Source organism: Antechinus flavipes, chromosome 1 (assembly GCF_016432865.1).
Source record: "Antechinus flavipes isolate AdamAnt ecotype Samford, QLD, Australia chromosome 1, AdamAnt_v2, whole genome shotgun sequence".
Lineage (NCBI taxonomy): Eukaryota > Metazoa > Chordata > Mammalia > Dasyuromorphia > Dasyuridae > Antechinus > Antechinus flavipes.
In genome coordinates, this window is record NC_067398.1 from 698,487,790 (window position 1) to 698,505,811 (window position 18,022).

Genomic DNA, 18,022 nt, shown 5'->3' on the forward strand with positions numbered 1-18,022 from the left:
TTCTTTGCCTCCTTATAGATACTTTGCTGCTTTTTGAAATGTGTTGTATGTAAGGGACCTGATGCCTCATCGTGTACCTAGAGCCAGTGATGGGATTTAATGTTAGTCAAGTGTAATGGAACCTAACCGAGATAAAGGTACTTTATCTGGACCTTAAATAGTACCTTTAAAAAATAGGTACCTTGAAACACCTTAATCTGGCAGAGTTTTGTGTCCTTATTGATGAGAGGGGGAGATAAGGGCCAGGCAGTGAGACAGTCTGTGAAAGACAAGCAACTATTAAGCACCCCACTATGTGTTGGGCACTGTGTACTTCACAAGGGTTGTCTCATTCAAGCCTTGCAAGGTAGGCGCTGTTATTAGTCTCATTTGATAGGTGGGAAAATTGGAACAACTGAGTTAAACAACTAACGGCTGGTGAGTATGTGAGGCAGAATTTGAACTTAAGCTTCCTGGTCTAGATCTGGTGTTCTACTCACTGCTTTCTCAGCTGCTTGTCCCCAAAGATCGGTACACTCACTTCTATAATGCTTGTTTTGAAAATGTCAATCTGCTCCATTGTGACTGATATATCAGGGAACAATCTGAATGTAATGTGAATTTTGAGTTAGCTGAGAAACTGCTGAAACGCAGAAAACGTTAGCCCTTTATACTAATTCCCAAGCTTCGGCCCATCCTGCATCCACTTCCATAAAGCACACTTAGATCTTTTTCCAGGAAAAGGCCGTCTTTTCTCTCTATCTTCTGGGACACTAGGAGCTTTAGGCAGTGGAGAGGTGGCATCCAGATCCCCTTCTGCTAGAGCCTTTGACCCCTGGGGCTTCAGATGCACAACTATTTATTGGAGCACTTATGCATTTTTTAACCCATTTACCTTCCCCCTCCCACCCCCTGAGACAATTGGGGTTAAATTACTTGCCCAGGGTCACATAGCTAGGAAATGTTAAATGTCTGAGACCAGATTTGAACTTAGGTCCTCCTGACTTGGGGGCTGCTGCTCTATCGCACCACTTAGCTGCCCCCCAGCCCATTTAACCTATATGAAACTGTGTTCTTGCTTCTATTCACTTTTTATTTTCGTGCCAGTGACAAAGTTTTTGACCATGGTGCCTCAAACTCCATTTCCCCCCTTAAGCTTTGCGATTTTTATTGTGCAATTTTGCAGAGCACCATGCTTTTTGGGAGAGCAGATGTTGAGCTATGGCAGGGCTGACTGTCCTCAGCCCTCTGGCAGGCTGAATGTGCATGTCAAATGAGTAGAAGACACAAAATTAAGAGTCGGGGCCTTGAATGGCAGATTTGGGATCTTGGAAGATCTTGACAGGCTAGACTCTATGAAGAGAAAATTTAATAAGGCGAGACGTCAAGTTCTGTGCTTGAGTTTAATGAATCATCTGCCCAAATATAGCTTAGGATGGCCTAGCCAGACAGTAGGTCTGGAAAAAAAAAAACAACAACACTACAGGCTTTAGCAATTTGCACTTACCTCTGTTGGCTTTAATTTACTGGGGAAAGAAATGGCAAACCAAGAAAACTCCATGGAGTATTGGTGTACTAAGTCCATGGGGTCATGGAGAGTTGGTCACAATTGAATGGCTGAACAACAGCAGTTAAATATGTCAGCAGTATAGGACAGCAGCCCGAGAACCCTAGGCCATATCCCACCATCTCAAGCTGTTTAAGAGGGCATTAGTGCTCTGAAGGAGGGAGGGCCCTAGCAAGAGCCCATCTGGAATTATCTGTCCCAGCCTGGATATCACACTTGAAGAGGGTCATTGATCTTTGAGAAGAGCCTGGATTTCAGAGGGCTCCTACTGGACCTCACTCCTCGTTCCTGGAGTTGAAGGGACCATCTTCCTTCCACTTAATCGTCTTTTTATGGAGAAGGGGAGCTGCTAGCCCGATGTCATTTAAGGAGGTTGTCAAATCAGCAAGCATTTGTTGAGCGCCTACTGTGTGACCTGGTTTTGTAGTTACTCTGTCTTAAGGGAGCACCTGAAGAAAAGCTGCTTGTCCCAGACAGCCTTTCTAAGAGATTTTCCAAAAGATTTTGCAAAGGCCTTTAGAAGAAAGTATTTTTTTTTCAGTATTTTCAATTCTATTAAAAGGATGTTTTAAATATGTGCGGAGAATATTGAGCATCTATTTATGAGAAATTCAGACTCCCCAGACTTTTCTTTTTTAATGGAAAGCTATTGTTAATGTGTGATCTTCCCATTGCATAGATAGACAAACTCTGACGTGGTAAAACTAAGGACGTGGCACTTTTCCTTGGTCAGGAAAGGATCAGGAGGTGCTAGTTTGCTGCTAGTCCCAAGGACGACAGGATGGGCCCCTCTTGCTGACCTGTGACTATCTCCTCTCCACAACAGGTGGGCCTTCTTGAATTTGGCAACCAATGGGAACTACAGTGACGCTCTGCAGGCTTATGCAGCTGGGGTGGTGGAGGCAGCTGTGTCTGCTGAGGTAAGAGAGTTGGTGAAGACAGAGAGGGGATGGTAGTGGTACAGGTCTCCTTCTTTCCCTTGGTGGGAGATCACCGTGGTATACTCAAAATCAGGATGGTGCCCTTGACCTTGTCCACATAGAAGGATCATTTTAGAGGGATTCTTCCAGGAACCATCTTTGTCTGCCTTAGGACCCCCCATCCAGAGACCTAAGTGAGTGATAAAGAGGCAAGAGAAGTGTTAATTGTCAGAGAACAGGGCTAGAGACCATTCATGTCTGAGTTCGTAAGTGGCAGGGGTCATAAATTTATAGATTGAGAGGTTGGAGAGACCTTAGAGATCATCTGGTCTAACTCCCCTGTTTTACAGGTGTGGAAAATAGAGGCACAGAGTAGGAAAAATATGATTTGTTCAGGGTCACACCGCTGCTAGTAAGTGAGCCAATGAAGCCAGATCTTTCTAACTTAAGGTAACTCACAAATATTTTTAAAGCTATTACTATAATATGTCAGTCACTGTACTAAGTGTTGGACAAAAATACAAAAAGAAAGAAAGGAAGGAAGGAAGAAAGAAAGAAGGGAATAAGAAAAGAAAGAAAAGAAAAAGAAAGAAAAAAATGAAAGGAAGGAAAGAAGAGAAGGAGAGACAGATTGAGAGGAAGAAAGGAAGAGAGAAAGAAAGAAAAGGAAAGAAATAAGAAAAAAGGGAGAAAGAAAGAAAAAGAGACAGATTAAAAGAGAAGAAGAAGAAAGAGAGAAAGAAAGAAGGAAGGAAAGAAAAAGAAAGGAAGAAAACATGAAAGAACAGAAGAGGAGAGACAGATTGAGAGGAAGAAAGAAAAGGAAGAAAAAGAAAGGGAGAAAGGAAGAGAAAGAGATCAAAAGAGGAAGAAAAAAAAAGAAAGAATGAAAGAAAAAGAAAGGAAGAAAAAAAAAGAAAGGGAGAAAGGAAGAGAAAGAGATTAAAAGAAAGAAAGAAATGTGAACTATCTGCATTTTTGTCTTTCTTCCCGGGTTATTTATACCTTCTGAATCCAATTCTCCCTGTGCAACAAGAGAACTGTTCGGTTCTGCAAACATATATTGTATCTAGGATATACTGCAACATATCTAACATATATAAAACTGCTTGCCATCTAGGAGAGGGGGTGGAGGGAGGGAGGGGAAAAATCGGAACAGAAACGAGTGCAAGGGATAATGTTGTAAAAAAATTACCCTGGCATGGATTCTGTCAATATAAAGTAATTATTAAATAAAAATTAAAAAAAAAAAAGAAAAAAGAAAACAATGTTAAAAAATGTTAGATGTAATTGGAAATTTTTAAAAAAAATCAAATTAAAAAATAGGTTTCTACAGTAGGAAAAAAAAGAAAGAAAAAGAAAGGAAGAAAAAGAAAGGGAGAAAATAAGAGGAAGAGATTAAAAGAGAGGAAGAAAGAAAAAGAAAAAGAAAGAATGAAAGAAAAAGAAAGGAAGAGAGAGATTGAAAGAGAGAGGAAGGAAGAGAGAAAGAAAGAAAAGAGAGAGAAGGAAAGAAAGAAAGATGGTCCCTACCCTTAAGAGCTTACATTCTAATGTGGGGAGATAGCATTGGGAGCTGAAAAGCAGAGGGGACAAGGAGGCATCTGTGATGAAGCTCAGAAAGTTGAATTGGAAACTGAAGGAAAGTCCCTTGAAATACCAGACCATCTCGTGCCAAACGCTCGGGTCCCCTCTGCAGTTGCCTGGCTCTGGTGTCTGGCCCCTGCTGCCCCAGGTTGGCGAGGCTGGAGGAGAGTCCCGGGGGGGAGGAGCCTTCCTGGCTGCGGCTGCTGGCTTCCAGGTGGTCCCTGGCGGGTGCATCTCCTCAGCCCCCAGATAGGTGCCTGGGAGGAGCTCAGCAAAGGGTGGGAGCGCCCATGCTGAGAGTCGTCAGCAAGCATTTATTAAGCTCCTCGGCTTTGGGGATGCAAAGAGAGTAAAGACAGTCCTGCTCTCGAGCTCCCACTCTGATGGGAGACAGCCGTGCGCATGGGATTCAGTTGGCAGAGAGAAGGCACTGATGCAAAGGGGGATCGGGGAGGGTTTCAAATGATGAGGCTGCCTTTGGCCTCCTGGGGCATGGGGCCGAGGGGTTTTCCAAGGGGAGGGCAGCCTGAACAAAAGCCATGGTGCTCTTTGTCTCCTGGGGCCTGCGAGGGTGGAGGGTAGCGGGGGGCGGGGGGTGGCAGCCCTCGGGTGCCCATGAGCCCCTCTCCCCATGCACAGCTCATCTACATGCACTGGATGAATACAGTGGTGGATTACTGTGGCCCCTTCAAGTATGAGACCGTCTACTGTGAGAAACTGAAGAACTACATCGAGCTGAACCTGGCTTGGATGCAGCAGCAGATTGCATCGGGCAAGGACAAGGAATACTGGCACCAGGTGGGCAGGGCCCCGGGCGGGGGGATCCTACCTGGCCCTCGGGGACTCTCAGGCCGGATGCTTCCACCCCGCCACTCATTTCCCAGGAGTGACGGAAGGCCGGCTCAGGCCTCTGCATTGACCCCGTGTCTGTCTGTCTGGTAGGTGGAGCTCGCTCTCCTGCAGCTAAAGGGACTGGAGGACAGCTACCAGGGACGCATAGCTTTCCCATCCAAGAATTTCACCATCAACCCCTTTGGGTTCCTGTAAGTGACCGCCCGGAGAGGGGGAGATAGGGGGGGACTAACAGTAACCTCTGTTTGGAACAAGAGCTCAGAGGGAACTTTGCTCCTAGAAGCGACTCCCTCTGCCTTGAGACCAGCCTCTGGCAAAATTGTGAAATTGGGAGACTTCCCGCCACCTCCTTTGACCTTTCCCTCCCCCTCCTCCTGCCTTTAACACCTTCTCTCCTTCCAAACTGATATTTGAAGAAATGCTTGAGGGTCTTCCTTTGCCAGGTTTTTATTTTTTGAATAGATAGTTTTTGAATTTGAATTTGAATAAGTAAATTTGTGATTTTGTAAGTTTTGTAAAATTTTGTTTAAAAAACTGTAAAATTAAATAAGTGAAAGAGGCCATTCTTTGCCTCACTTCTTACCTAGCCTTAATCGGTGAATGAGATTTGTTAGAGCCCTTAGCTTAAAAAGGCCAAGGTCTCCCACCGCGTCCAGGGCGACCTGCCGCCTTCCTGACCTGTGTCTGGCCGCGACCTAGATGGCCCTGGAGAGAAAGGGAGACAGGGGACTTTGCACAGCCCTCACTCAAAGCCAGTTCGCTTGCCTGTCATGGCCCTTCCCTGATGTCAGGGTCCTCTTGGAGAACATCCACAGTGCTCCCAGGTACCCAGTGTGGTTAAAACCCATTATATTTGTCTGGTGCTTTATAGTCCACAAAAAAGCCTTTTGCAGCTCATGCCGTCTTCCTTCTGAGGGGGGCAGATCTCCACTGTGCAGCTGAGAACACTGGAGGCCGACCCCACAGATTGGAAAGGGGCAGGATCCAGATGGAGAGCCCAGGCTTTCCCCTCTCCCCATCCCAGCACTAAGTCTCCAGGCGCACAGACCTCGTCTGTGCACGGAGCGGGTGAGGAAGGGGCCAGTGGGCCAGAGTCTCAGGGACTCTGGGAAGGACAGGAGGGAGAGGATCAATGGCACTGGTAGAAGGGATGGCCTTGGAAAGAAAAATAGCTCTTTTTGAAGACTGGAGCAGGAGAAAGGAGCGGTGAAGATGGGGAGGGTTTTGAGGTGCAGAGGAGGAGAGGGATGGTAACCCCCAGGGAGTGGTCTCCGTTCCCGTAGCCAAGCAGAAAGAAAGATCTGGGGGGATGGAGGGCAAAGAGAAAGGAGTTTTGGGGACCTGGAGAGGCCAGGAGTTCTGCACAATGGCCTTAGTGGGGATCACTAAACAGAGAATAGAAGGGTTTTCCTGTAGCGAGGGGCCCCCCGTTGAGTTTAGGTAGCATGAATTTGTAGCAGATCTAGGGCGTATCTTCCAGAAGTATGCGGAAGCGCAGGGGTGGAGTGCTAAGTCTATGGCTGTGTTTTGGGACAGTATTAAGTGCTGAGAGTTTGAGGGGATGAAGTGTTCAAGATTACCGACGGTGTAGGGTGGATCTGGCCAACTATGAAGGGAGTAAGAGGCCATTCGGGGATCGGATCTGGGAGGATAAAGGGGGCTCGGTAAGGGCAAGGAATGGGACTAAGAGAATGGCCAGCAGTGAGAGAAACAGGTTGTGACCAGAGGGTAGGATTTGAGAGTTAAGGATGATGGCAGCTCTGAGGAGGTCTAAGGTTTGACCATTGCTGAAGTGGAGTGAAAGGCCCAGACGTGGGAGTTGGCTGCAGAGTGCGGGTGTTTGAGGACCCCAGGCTGGGACTCGGATTCCCTGAGCGGGAACGCCAAGGTTCTGGACTAGAGCGAGGCTGCGGGCCACGTTACCAGACTGAGAAATAAGGGAGATCGGCTCCGGCCGTTGGAAGGATCTAGACAGAATGATCCAGGTGTGAGGTGCAAGTGACAGAGGAGGGGGGAGGCAGACGGGGCCTCGGAATATAGAGAAAGGAGCAGAGTGAGCCCCCTTCTTCATCTGTCTCACCCTGAGATGCCCGAGGATGCTTCCAGCCCGAGGATCCCCGGTGTGGGGCTCGTGATCCGGGCCTTCCCAGGGCCTGCTTTCCAAAGATCCCCAGGCTCGATGGTGGTGAGAGGCTCGGGGAGGACCAGGGCACTGGTCGCTGCCTCTGTCCGGAGCGAGGCGAGGCGAGGCAGCCTCCAGAACTCACCAGTCTCCATCAGCAGCTCTTCTTGGGCTCTCTGCTCCGACTTTTTGCGGGAAGCCTCGCTAATTCTCCCTTGCAGTTGTTGGATTTTGTATTCCTTTTCTCGATGTAAGCTTCAAGGCCGGAGAGGTTATTCATCTTGGGGTTTGTGCCCAGGTGCCCAGCGTGCAGTGGGCGACTCATTCGAGTGAGCGCTTATTAAGCATTTACTCTGGCTGAGCCCTGCGTTAAGCACTCAGGGCACAAATAGGCAGTGTCTCCTGTTCTCAGGGCGCTCGCCTCCTTTTTTATTTTTGTTTTTAACAATAGCCTTTTATTGTCAAAATAGATGCAAAGAAAGTTTTCAGCAGTCACCCCCACAAAACCCTGGGTTTCAACTCCTTCTCCCTCCCTCCCTCCACCCTGCCCTAGACAGCAAGGTCCAGTATAGTCACACACACAGGCACCCAGGTTCTGATAGAGAGGGAGGGAGAGCCGAGTCAGGGCCTGCCCGTCCCCAGGAGGCCGGCTCTGCTTCCCAGCTTCCCCAGGGCCCACTGCCCCAAGTTACCCCAGAGTGTCAGGGGCTTGGCCCGGCCCCGGCTCTGCTTCCCCAGGCCCCACTGCTCTATGTTACCCTAGGGTGTCAAGGCCCGGCCCAGCTCCGGCTCTGCTTCCCCAGGCCCCGCTGCCCTGGCCTGGCCCCGGCTCTGCTTCCCCAGGCCCCGCTGCCCTGGCCCAGCCCCGGCCCGGCCCCGGCTCTGCTTCCCCAGGCCCCGCTGCCCTGGCCCAGCCCCAGCCCGGCCCTGGCTCTGCTTCCCCAGGCCCTGCTGCCCCAAGTTACCCCAGAGTGTCAGGGCCCAGCCCGGCCCCGGCTCTGCTTCCCCAGGCCCCGCTGCCCTATGTTACCCCAGAGTGTCAGGGCCTGTCCTGTCCCCAGGAGGCCGGCTCTGCTTCCCCAGGCCCCGCTGCCCTGGCTCTGCTTCCCCAGGCCCCGCTGCCCCAAGTTACCCCAGAGTGTCAGGGCCCAGCCCGCCCCGGCTCTGCTTCCCCAGGCCCCGCTGCCCTGGCCCAGCCCTGGCTCTGCTTCCCCAGGCCCCGCTGCCCCAAGTTACCCCAGAGTGTCAGGGCCCAGCCCGGCCCCGGCTCTGCTTCCCCAGGCCCCGCTGCCCTATGTTACCCCAGAGTGTCAGGGCCCAGCCCGGCCCCAGCTCTGCTTCCCCAGGCCCCGCTGCCCTGGCCCAGCCCTGGCTCTGCTTCCCCAGGCCCCGCTGCTCTATGTTACCCCAGGGTGTCTGGGCCTGGCCCCGGCTCTGCTTCCCCAGGCCCCACTGCCCTATGTTACCCCAGGGTGTCAGGGCCCAGTCCGGCCCCGGCTCTGCTTCCCCAGGCCCCGCTGCCCTATGTTACCCCAGGGTGTCAGGGACCGCCCCAGTGAGGCCGGCTCTGCTTCCTCAGCTTGTTCCAGTTGTCGGGTGATTTGGAGGACCTGGAGCCGGCCCTGAACAAGACGGAGCAGAGGCGAGTCCTGGGCTCCGGCTCCTGCTCGGCCCTGATCAAGCTGCTGCCCAACAACAGCGAGCTGCTGGTGTCCCACGACACCTGGAACTCCTACCAGCACATGCTCCGCATCATCAAGAAATACTCCTTCCACTTCCGGACGGTGCCCAAAGGTGGGTACGGGCGGAGGGCGCGCACAGTAGGGCTGCGGCTGGGGGGGAGGGGGCCCGGCGGCGAGGAGGGGCTGTGTGCTGGGAGACGCTGGGAAAGCCCGGCCACTTCTCTGGGTCTCACTGTTAGGAGAGGCTCGGCCTGCGAGGTCCCTGCCGGCTGCTTCCTCGTCTGTACAAGGTACCGAGTTCACAGGGAGGTTCTGAGGATCAGAGGAGAAAGTTCGTGTGAAGCGCTCAGTGAACTTGCATAAAGCTCAGGCTAATGACCCCCTCCCAGGGCTCCCGAGACTGACCGTAAGCTTCCTCTCAGCCCTCCCTCCGGCAGGGCGACCATTAGTTTTGGCTCTCTTGGTTAAGCCGGCGCCCACTCCTTGTAGGGCTTGCTGAGTTCTCCCTGACCGGCCTCGCGAGCCCCAGATAACAAGGAGGGTGTTCTGGAGACGGTCAGGGATTCTCGGGGGCTCGGGGGTGCAGAAGGGAGGGGCTGGGGCCAGAAGGAGAGGGGCCGCAGAGGGCAGCAGCAGAAGTTGGTCTTGGAAGAGCGGGAAGACCTCGAGGGGCCGCTGGGGGTGCAGTGGCCAGAGCACCAGTTCCGGGGTCACCTGCGTTCTATCTGGTGTCAGACGCCGTGTGACCTCGGGCCCAGTCACTCAACAGGACAGAGCAGAGCCTGGATTTGTGCCGCTCGGCCTGTACAAGCTGTGAGGCTCTGGACAGGTCGCCGGCCTCTGGCACAGCCGCTCATGAGCCACGGCGGGAGGGCATTTACTGCGGGTTTGGTTGACGGGTCGGGGCTCTCTCCTAGGCGAGTCACCGCTGATTCCTGGAAACGAGCAGGTTTTCTCCTCCTACCCCGGAACCATCTTCTCCTGCGACGACTTCTACCTCTTGGGCAGTGGGTTGGTGAGTCACCGGGGCCGTTTCTCCTTTCGGGACGTCGGGGCGTACCCCTGTTACCCCTGGGCTTTGGGCACCTGACGGAGCAGCGTGTACCAGGGGGAGGATCCCCTCCGAGGCCCCGTCACAGAGGCTGCTCACCCAGCACCACTCCTCGGCCCTCTGGGCCTCAGTTTCCCCATCTGTAAAATGAAGGCTCTGTGGCCCGTCCAGTCCTAGAGCCAGGCCCTGGTAACAAGGGGAGCGACGGGGCCTCTTTGGCTGGGCAGCCACGGCTCCTCTTGGGGGGGCACCGAGGACCATGCGGTGTAGACAGAAGGGAGCTGGGCTCCTGAGGAGGAGGGGTGCTCTGGCTTCTGAGGCCCTGCCCGGCTTTTCCACTGGAGAGTGACCCCGAGCAGGTCGCAGCAGGCTGGCCAGACTGAGAACGCATCCCTGGCTATTGTCTGTCCCAGACCTTTCTGGGGGCCTCGGTTTCCCCAGGTGTAAAATGTCGGGCTCTTTCTCTGAGTTTAGGGAGGTGTAGACGTGTTCTTGGCCGTGATGGCTCAGGGAACCCGGGGTTAGCGGGTTGGAGGTCAGGGGCTAAGGAAACCCACAATGATGAGGCCACGGGGCTCCGAAGGATGGGGTCGTGACTTCTGCTGTAGGGAAGTTCGTCCTGCCAGTGCATCCAGCAGGTTAATTTTTATTCTCTTGATTATCCTGGTTCCCTGCATGTCGTAGGCGCTTAATAATAAATACTCATTGATAGAATGGCTTGGTTTACATCAAGACGGGCGCAGCTGCCAGCTTGGCCCTAAGATCTATTTCCTGCAGGGATAGGGAAGGTGGTGGCCTCTGAGAGTGTCCGAGCCCCCGCACTGGGAGTTGGGAGGCCTGCGGCCAAGTCCTGCCCCGGTTGCCCTGGGCCAGTTGAGCGCACTGAGGCAGAGTAATGGGAAGCCAGTCTGCAAGGACTGATTGGAGCCCGTGGGTGAGGGCCGCATCCAGGCTTGCTCCTGCTCCCCCTTGTGCCTCCAGGAGGCTGGAACCTGGGGGTCCCCATTCTCTCGCTGCGTGGCTGCCGCCATCTCTAGGTCATAAAGTCCCTTCTTTGGGGCAGGGCTGCCCTTGCTATGACTCCTCTGGGCCCCAGATGCTCCCTGGGCAGTGATTGGGGTTTGAGGAAAAACTTCCTGGAACTGGGAGGGAACAAGGAGCTGGAAACACGTCCTCCAGCTTGAAGGACGTTGTGGAGTCTCCTTTCTCTCCCGGGGCCCACAAGGCCCTCGGCTCATGCCCGTGTCCCGCCGGCAGGTGACCCTGGAGACAACCATCGGCAACAGCAACACCGAGCTGTGGAAGTTCGTTAAGCCCCAGAACAGCGTCCTCGAGTGGTTGCGTAACATCGTGGCCAACCGGCTGGCTCAGGACGGGAACACGTGGGCCTCCATCTTTAAGAAGTTTAACAGTGGCACGTGAGTCCCACCCCCGGGGGAGACGGAGTCCCCCGCGCAGAGGCAGGCTTTGGAGGCCTTGAGAGCCCCGTGGAAATAAGGCCTCGGGTGGGTCTGGTGGGCAGCGAGGAACGCCCCCATTTGGGGAAGCTTAGTTTGGTAACTGTCCCTGATGAACCTGAGCCTGTCAGAGCTGGAAGGGCCTTGGAGGCCCCCTTGTCGTAAAGCTGTGGAAACCGGGCTCGGGAAAGGGCTAAGAGCAGATTTCTCCTGCGTCTTCTCCATCTCTGAAATCCTGCATTTCCCGCCGGCTGGGGCTGTTGAGGGTGTGAGCCTGGGCTGGGCAGAAGCAGGCTGGGCTGCTGCATTATAAGGTTAGGAGATTCACGGTGGTCCCCAGCAGGCTGATTTCTTGGCCTTCTGCTAGGGTCTGGGACCCCGGGGCAGGGTTGGAGGTCACCGGCACGTTCCTTATCCCTCCTCCCCATCCTTTCCTCGGCAGATACAACAACCAGTGGATGATTGTAGACTACAACGCTTTTACTCCTGGGAAGTCCAAATCCACGGAGGGCCTGCTCACTATTCTAGAACAGATTCCGTGAGTGTCCGGCATCCAGCGCCCCGCCTCCCCTCCCCCTCTGGGACTCCGGGGACTTTGGTGGGCCATGACCTTGCTCCTGTCTGATCTTTAGGGGATGGAAGGAAGAGCAAAGGTGGTACCTTGAGCTGGGGAGTGGGATTCTTAAGAAAGGGAGGGTTTGAGCTGAAAGTTTCATTGGGAGGGTCTGAACATAGTCCCAGGAGGAGCTTGGAAAAGTCAGGGATGAGAATCTGGTTATTTTTTTATTATTATTATAGCTTTTTATTTACACAATATATGCAGAGAAATTTTTTTAGCATTGACAGTTGTAAATCCTTTTGTTCCAACTTTTCCCCTCCTTCCCCCCACCCCCTCCCCCAAATGGCAGGTTGACCAATACATGTTAAATATGTTAAAGTATAGATTAAATACAAAATAAGTATACACGTCCAAACCGTCATTTTGCTCTACAAAAAGAATCGGACTTTGGAATAGTGTACAATTAGCCTGTGAAGGAAATCAAAAAGTGCAGGCGGACAAAAATAGAGGGATTGGGAATTCTACGTAGTGGAGAACCTGGTTATTTGAAACCAGAAATGTCAGATAATGTGGAGAAGATAATGTGCGGGCGGGATGAGCGAGGCAGAAGGGGCAGGATAACCATCTCCAGATATCTGAAAGGCCATCAGTTGGAAGAGACAGGCTTGTCAGTGTGATCTCCAGACCACAGAACTGGGAACCTTGGAGATTGCGCCCAAGGCAGCTTTAGGCTTTATTTTGGGAAATTTCCTGTTGCGGAGGAGCTTCCACACGATGAATGGGAGGCTGGGAGGCCCTCTGAGAGGCCGGATGGTCACTTGTTGGGGAGTTCCGAGTGGGTCACGGTAGGACCGGATCCGATCCCTGAGGTCCTGTCTGACCCTTCAATTTTGCAATTCTTTCCTGTATCCCAGGGGCATGGTGGTGATGGCCGACAAGACTCAGGAGCTGTACGAGAAAGGCTATTGGGCCAGCTACAACTTACCGTGAGCACCGACCACTGGCTCTCCTGCCTGGTCCCCTCTCCTCCATCCTGCGGGGGTCCGGGCCCTCTCCGAAGCGGGGTGGGGAGCGTAAAAGAAACAGTTAAAGGCAATGGCTGCCGCTCATGTTTTGCCTTTGCATCCCCCGTAGCCTTGCCTCATAGGACGTGACTGATGAACGTTCAGAGGTTCATTCACTTTGGCACCAGGAGGCACTTAGAAGCCATCGGGTCCAACCTTGCCATTTTATAGCTGAGAAACTGAGGCTGGGCTGACTTGTGTAGGACGGTAGGATCCTGAGGCAGGATTTGCATCTTAGTCCAACTGACCCCAAGTCCAGCGTCTTAGCCGATATAACAAAGGGGTCCAAAAAAGCTGGCCTCCGAGTTGCCCGTGGCCCAAACCAGATGAAAATAGAACTGGGAAACATTTAAATAAGATTTAAAATATTTAAATAAATCAAGATACTGTACCACATAGATAGTACTGCATTTTAAAGCGGTCATTATGTAGCCCCTAGCGTCCTTCTGTGCAATTTAACGACCTCCGTTCCAATGGGATGGACCATACTGCCTCCAATTCAGTTCGAAGCCGTGACCCCCTTAGCATTCATTCCTTCAGTGAACAGTGATTCGGTGCCCACTCCTGGAGAGCGTCCCGCTGACCTCATGGAGCAAAGCTTCTCTAAGGCACCAACAGCTCATAATCGGTGTTTATCTAGCTTATTTATAAATGCTACTTTGCTTTATCCTCATATCAGCCTGGGAGGTAGGGGCTGTAATTATCCCCTATAGTGGAGGAAACAGCCAGACAGCGTCATAAGGGACTTGCCCAGCTGGTTCAGCGTCTGAGGCAGAATTTGAACTCAGATAGTCCTGCATTCCAGATCCAGCACTCTATCCCCTGAGCCACCCAGCCATGTTCCAGCGAGTTATCAGCAGGGTAATACGCTATGACCAAGTGGATTTATACCAGAAATTCAGGGCTGGTTCAATCTTAGGAAAACCAGGACTATAATTGACAATATGAATGACCTAACAGAAATCATATGATTATCTCAAAAGCATTCGACAAAATCCAACATCTATTCCTATTAAAAACACTAGAGAGAATAGGAATAGACAGTGACAGATGTCTCTACAGCCAGTGTATCATGGGATCTGGTGTGTTGTTGTGGGAAGCATACGGGGACCTGGAATCAGAAAAGCAGCATTTGGATTTCAGCCCTGCTCTGAATTCTCTATCCTTTTCCCGGGCTGAGCCTCAGTTTCCCCATTTGCAAAATAAGGGCTTGCTCGATGCTCTCTGAGGTGTCCTCCCACCCTCATTCTGTCATTGATGTGAGGTGGAGAACAGTGGTTCTTGTGAGAGGTTGGGGGAAGGGATGTGGGGCTGGGGGATGGGATATAGGCTTGGGGGAGCCCTGGGGGAGAGGATGGAGCAGAGATAACCCCACTTTATGCCCTGCCATGTCTCTCCTCCCTAGGTATTTTGAGTCAGTGTTCAATGCCAGCGGGATGCCTGACCTGGTGAAGCAGTTTGGCGACTGGTTCTCTTACAAGAATAGCCCCCGGGCCCGGATCTTTGAACGGAATCAGTCACTGGTGCATGACATGGACTCCATGATCCGGCTGATGAGGTCAGGACCCCAGACTTTGTTCCTGCTGTCTGAGAGGCAGTGTAGGATGTACCAGAAAGAACCCAGGGTTTGCAGTCAGGTGCCTGGACTTTGAAATCTGGTCCTGCAGCTTAGAAATGTGATCACGGGCAAGTCCTTTCCTCTTCCTGGCCTCAGTTTCCCCAACTGTCCAGTAATGGGGTGGGATCAGGTGATCTCTGAGGCCCTTTTTAAATTCCGCAGGCACACGAAACTTTGGTGCAGGGAGAAGCGTTTCTCTGCTTGTAAATGAAGCCTGTACTTACGTTCTGGACTTCTTCCATCACATCTCCACATTTGAGAAGCATGTCTTCTATTCTTTTGATAAAAGCTGTTGCTGAAAATATTGGAAGCAGTCAGGCAATGATGAATGATGAAAGCATTCTCTAAAGCACCTCCTTCCCAATGATCAAACCTTTAATGACTCCTCAGGGTGTGATCTCTCAGCTATTCATAACTCACCTAAATATAGTATGATATAGCCTGGTGGAGTCTAACCCACAGGCCCAAACCAATAAATGTTTAATGAAATAAGTAAAAAAAAACAAAAACAAAAACAAAAACAAAAACAAAACAAGTAAAAATAAGTTAGAAATAAAAAAAAAATAAAATAAGCAAAAAAATAAGTAAAAGTTAAAATAAGATAAAAAAAAAAACCACACAAGTAATGTTAATTTGTAGTTAGTCAATAGCAACCCTCAAGGATCTCTTTCACTCTGAGTTTGACACCATTGATCTAGCCCACATCTCCCTTTATTTTCCACAAAAATTTCATGTGACACTATCGGGTGTTTCACTAAAATCTATGTAATGTTTGTGAGTGGTGACCCATCAAGAAAGATGTACGTTTGACAAGACCTGTTGTGGATGAAACCTTGACAGCTCTCCAAAATCACCACTTCCTTTTCTAGATGTTCACAAACATCTTTAAAAATCCCTTCTGGAGTTTTTCCTAGGAATTGAAGTCAAACTTACTGGTTGAGAGTTTACAGACCCTGTTCTCCTTTTCTAGGAAAATTGGGACATTTGCCTTTCTCTCATCCTAAGGTTCTCCTCCTTCTCTACATGTTCTTTCAAAGGTGGGACCATGGCTCAACAGCTGCATCTTCCAGCTGTTTGAGTACCCTAAGATGTAATTCATTTGGACCAGGTGATAATTTCCAGGTGACCAACACCCAGTGGTTTTTATTTACTATTTATTCCCTTATTCATCTTGTATATCCTTCCCCACATCACCTATTTTTTGTGCTGTTCTTTCCTGTCTGAAGTTATTCTCTTTGGTAGAGAAAACATGCAAAAAAATTGGGCCCAAATTTACTAGCTCCCAAGAATTCAGCGATCATTTCTATTTGGATCATTTTTACATTTTAAGTATAGCCCTAGCTCTCTGCTGATTATAGTTGTATTATCTCAGCTGCTTTTTGGACATCTCCAGTTGGGTATTTGTTCCATGGACATCTTAAACTCACCATGTCTGAAATTGAACTCAGTATTTTCCCCCGCAAAGAACAACCTCCCCCTTCTTTCCAGCTAGGTCAGTGCTACTGAAGGTACCTCCAAGCTTCAGGTCACTCAGGCCTAAAACTAAGGATCATCCTCCACTCGTTCCTCTCACCCCCCATATCTGGTCCATCATCAAGACTTGTTGGCTCCACCTTCATGCCATTTCTCATACACATCCCGGTCTCTCCACTCATATGGCCGCTTCCAGTCTGGGTCCTGATTACTTTTCTCCGAGAAGTCAACTCTAGGACATCTAGTTATTCTTTTACTCTGGTCTACGCACCTACTCAGCTGCCAAGATCATTTTTCCTCCTGCTCGTTTAACTCCAGTGACTCTCCAGTGTCCCGAGAACCAAGTAGAAAGCTGTCTCTTGATATTGAAAGTTCTTCACAAGCTGATCCTTTCCTCTTGCCTTTTTTCTCCCCTTTGCACATCTTATGATCTGGCTATCCCAGCCTATTTGCAGCTCCTCAGATATAATGCTAAGATCACCCATGCCTTAGCTTTGTCTGTCTTGGAATACCGGGCCCCTTCACTTCTTCCTCTGAGTTTATCTGGATTCCTTCAAGACTCAAGCCTGCCTTCTGCAGGAGATCTTTGCTGATCCACCTAATAATATTTTTCCCCTTTCGGAATATTCCTTCCATCCTACTTTGCTACCTATCTTATATGTACCTATATATTATATATAGCAGTGGTTCTCAAAGTATGATCTAGAGAATCCTGGGGCTCTGAAATCCTTTTAGAGGATCTACAAATTCAAAAATAGTTTTTATTTCCAATATGGTAAATGTCTATAAAGATAATCCAGTTAAACAAAAAAACGCTTTGGAGAGATCCTCAATAATTTTTAATAGGATAAAGATACTGAAAACAAAAGTTTGAGAACCACTGAATAGTATATATACATTTAATCTACATAGATATCTACAGTAGTTACATGTTATCTCCCCTCAGTAGGCTCAAAGGTCTGGTTTTTGTCTTTCTTGGTGTCCCCAGAGTTATAGAACAGTGTCTGGCCCATAGCAGGTGTTTTAATAGGTTATTGTAGATTACCTATCTGACTATTGTTTTTTTACATCATTCCCTGTGTCTCCAGGAGTTATTCAGTCCCTTCTTTCATCTTTCTGTTTCCCCTAAAACCTACACAACTGTTTTCAGTTCTTTCATCTTTCCTCTTCAGCCTCAGGATATTGTAAGCTTGAGCACTCCAGACTTTTGATAAATGTTGCAATATGCATTCCCTTGGATTCTTTTTCTGTTATCTTCTATCTTGTGTTCAGTTCTTTTAAAAAAAATCTACTTTGCTTAGTGATCTTATCTCCAATCTCTCTGGCAACTCCTCTTTTGTCTCCTCATTGGAATTTTTTCTCTTTAGCTGTAGAATTTTATTTTTGAGAGTTTCCTCCCCTCGTAGGGGGTGACCTCTTCAGAAGAATTTTAATTTATTGCATTCAAGCTATCCTTCATCTTCACCCTTTGAAATCTGCTCACCCACAATGCAGGGTACCCATCAATGCTCATCGGACTGGGTCTATTTCCCCTCCACTTTTCTCTCATAAACTCCTTATTTTTTTTAATAATAGTTTTTCATTTTCTTTTATTATTTTTAAAAGTTTTTTTTTCAAAAATATGCACAGATAGTTTTCAATTATTTACCTTTCCCTCCTTTAAGATCTCTTTGGGATACTGGTCCAGTAGACACATTGCTGAATCAAAGGGTATGCACAGTTTGATAGCTTTTTGAGCATATTTCCAAATTGCTCTCCAGAATGGTTGGATCCATTCACAACTCCATCAACAATGTATCAGTGTCCCAGTTTTCCCACATCCCCGCCAGAATTTATCATTATCTTTTCCTTCATCTTAGCTAATCTGAGAGATGTGCAATGGTACCTCAGAGTTGTCTTAATTTGTATTTTTCTGATCCATAGTGATTTAGAGCATTTTTTCCATATGACTAGAAATGGTTTTAATCTTCATCTGCAAATTGTTCATATCATTTGAGCATTTAACAATTCTCATAAACTCTTGAATTGAGTGTTCACAAGGGAAGACTTCGTAGGGTTCCCATTACTTCAGTTTGGCAGCCACTTTCTTCC

At 49.6% G+C, this 18,022-nt stretch overlaps 1 protein-coding gene across 1 annotated transcript in view; it reads left to right on the forward strand.

The window, feature by feature from the left end:
- The window catches only part of PLBD2 (phospholipase B domain containing 2), a 37,303-nt gene that overhangs the window by 14,700 nt on the left and 4,581 nt on the right, over positions 1-18,022 (forward strand). The window contains exons 2-10 of the mRNA XM_051972846.1: positions 2,373-2,466; positions 4,693-4,851; positions 4,996-5,096; positions 8,607-8,821; positions 9,627-9,724; positions 11,018-11,178; positions 11,660-11,755; positions 12,691-12,762; positions 14,246-14,398. Of these exons, the coding sequence (XP_051828806.1) occupies positions 2,373-2,466; positions 4,693-4,851; positions 4,996-5,096; positions 8,607-8,821; positions 9,627-9,724; positions 11,018-11,178; positions 11,660-11,755; positions 12,691-12,762; positions 14,246-14,398 (1,149 nt within the window). The remainder of the gene's footprint in view (positions 1-2,372; positions 2,467-4,692; positions 4,852-4,995; positions 5,097-8,606; positions 8,822-9,626; positions 9,725-11,017; positions 11,179-11,659; positions 11,756-12,690; positions 12,763-14,245; positions 14,399-18,022) is intronic.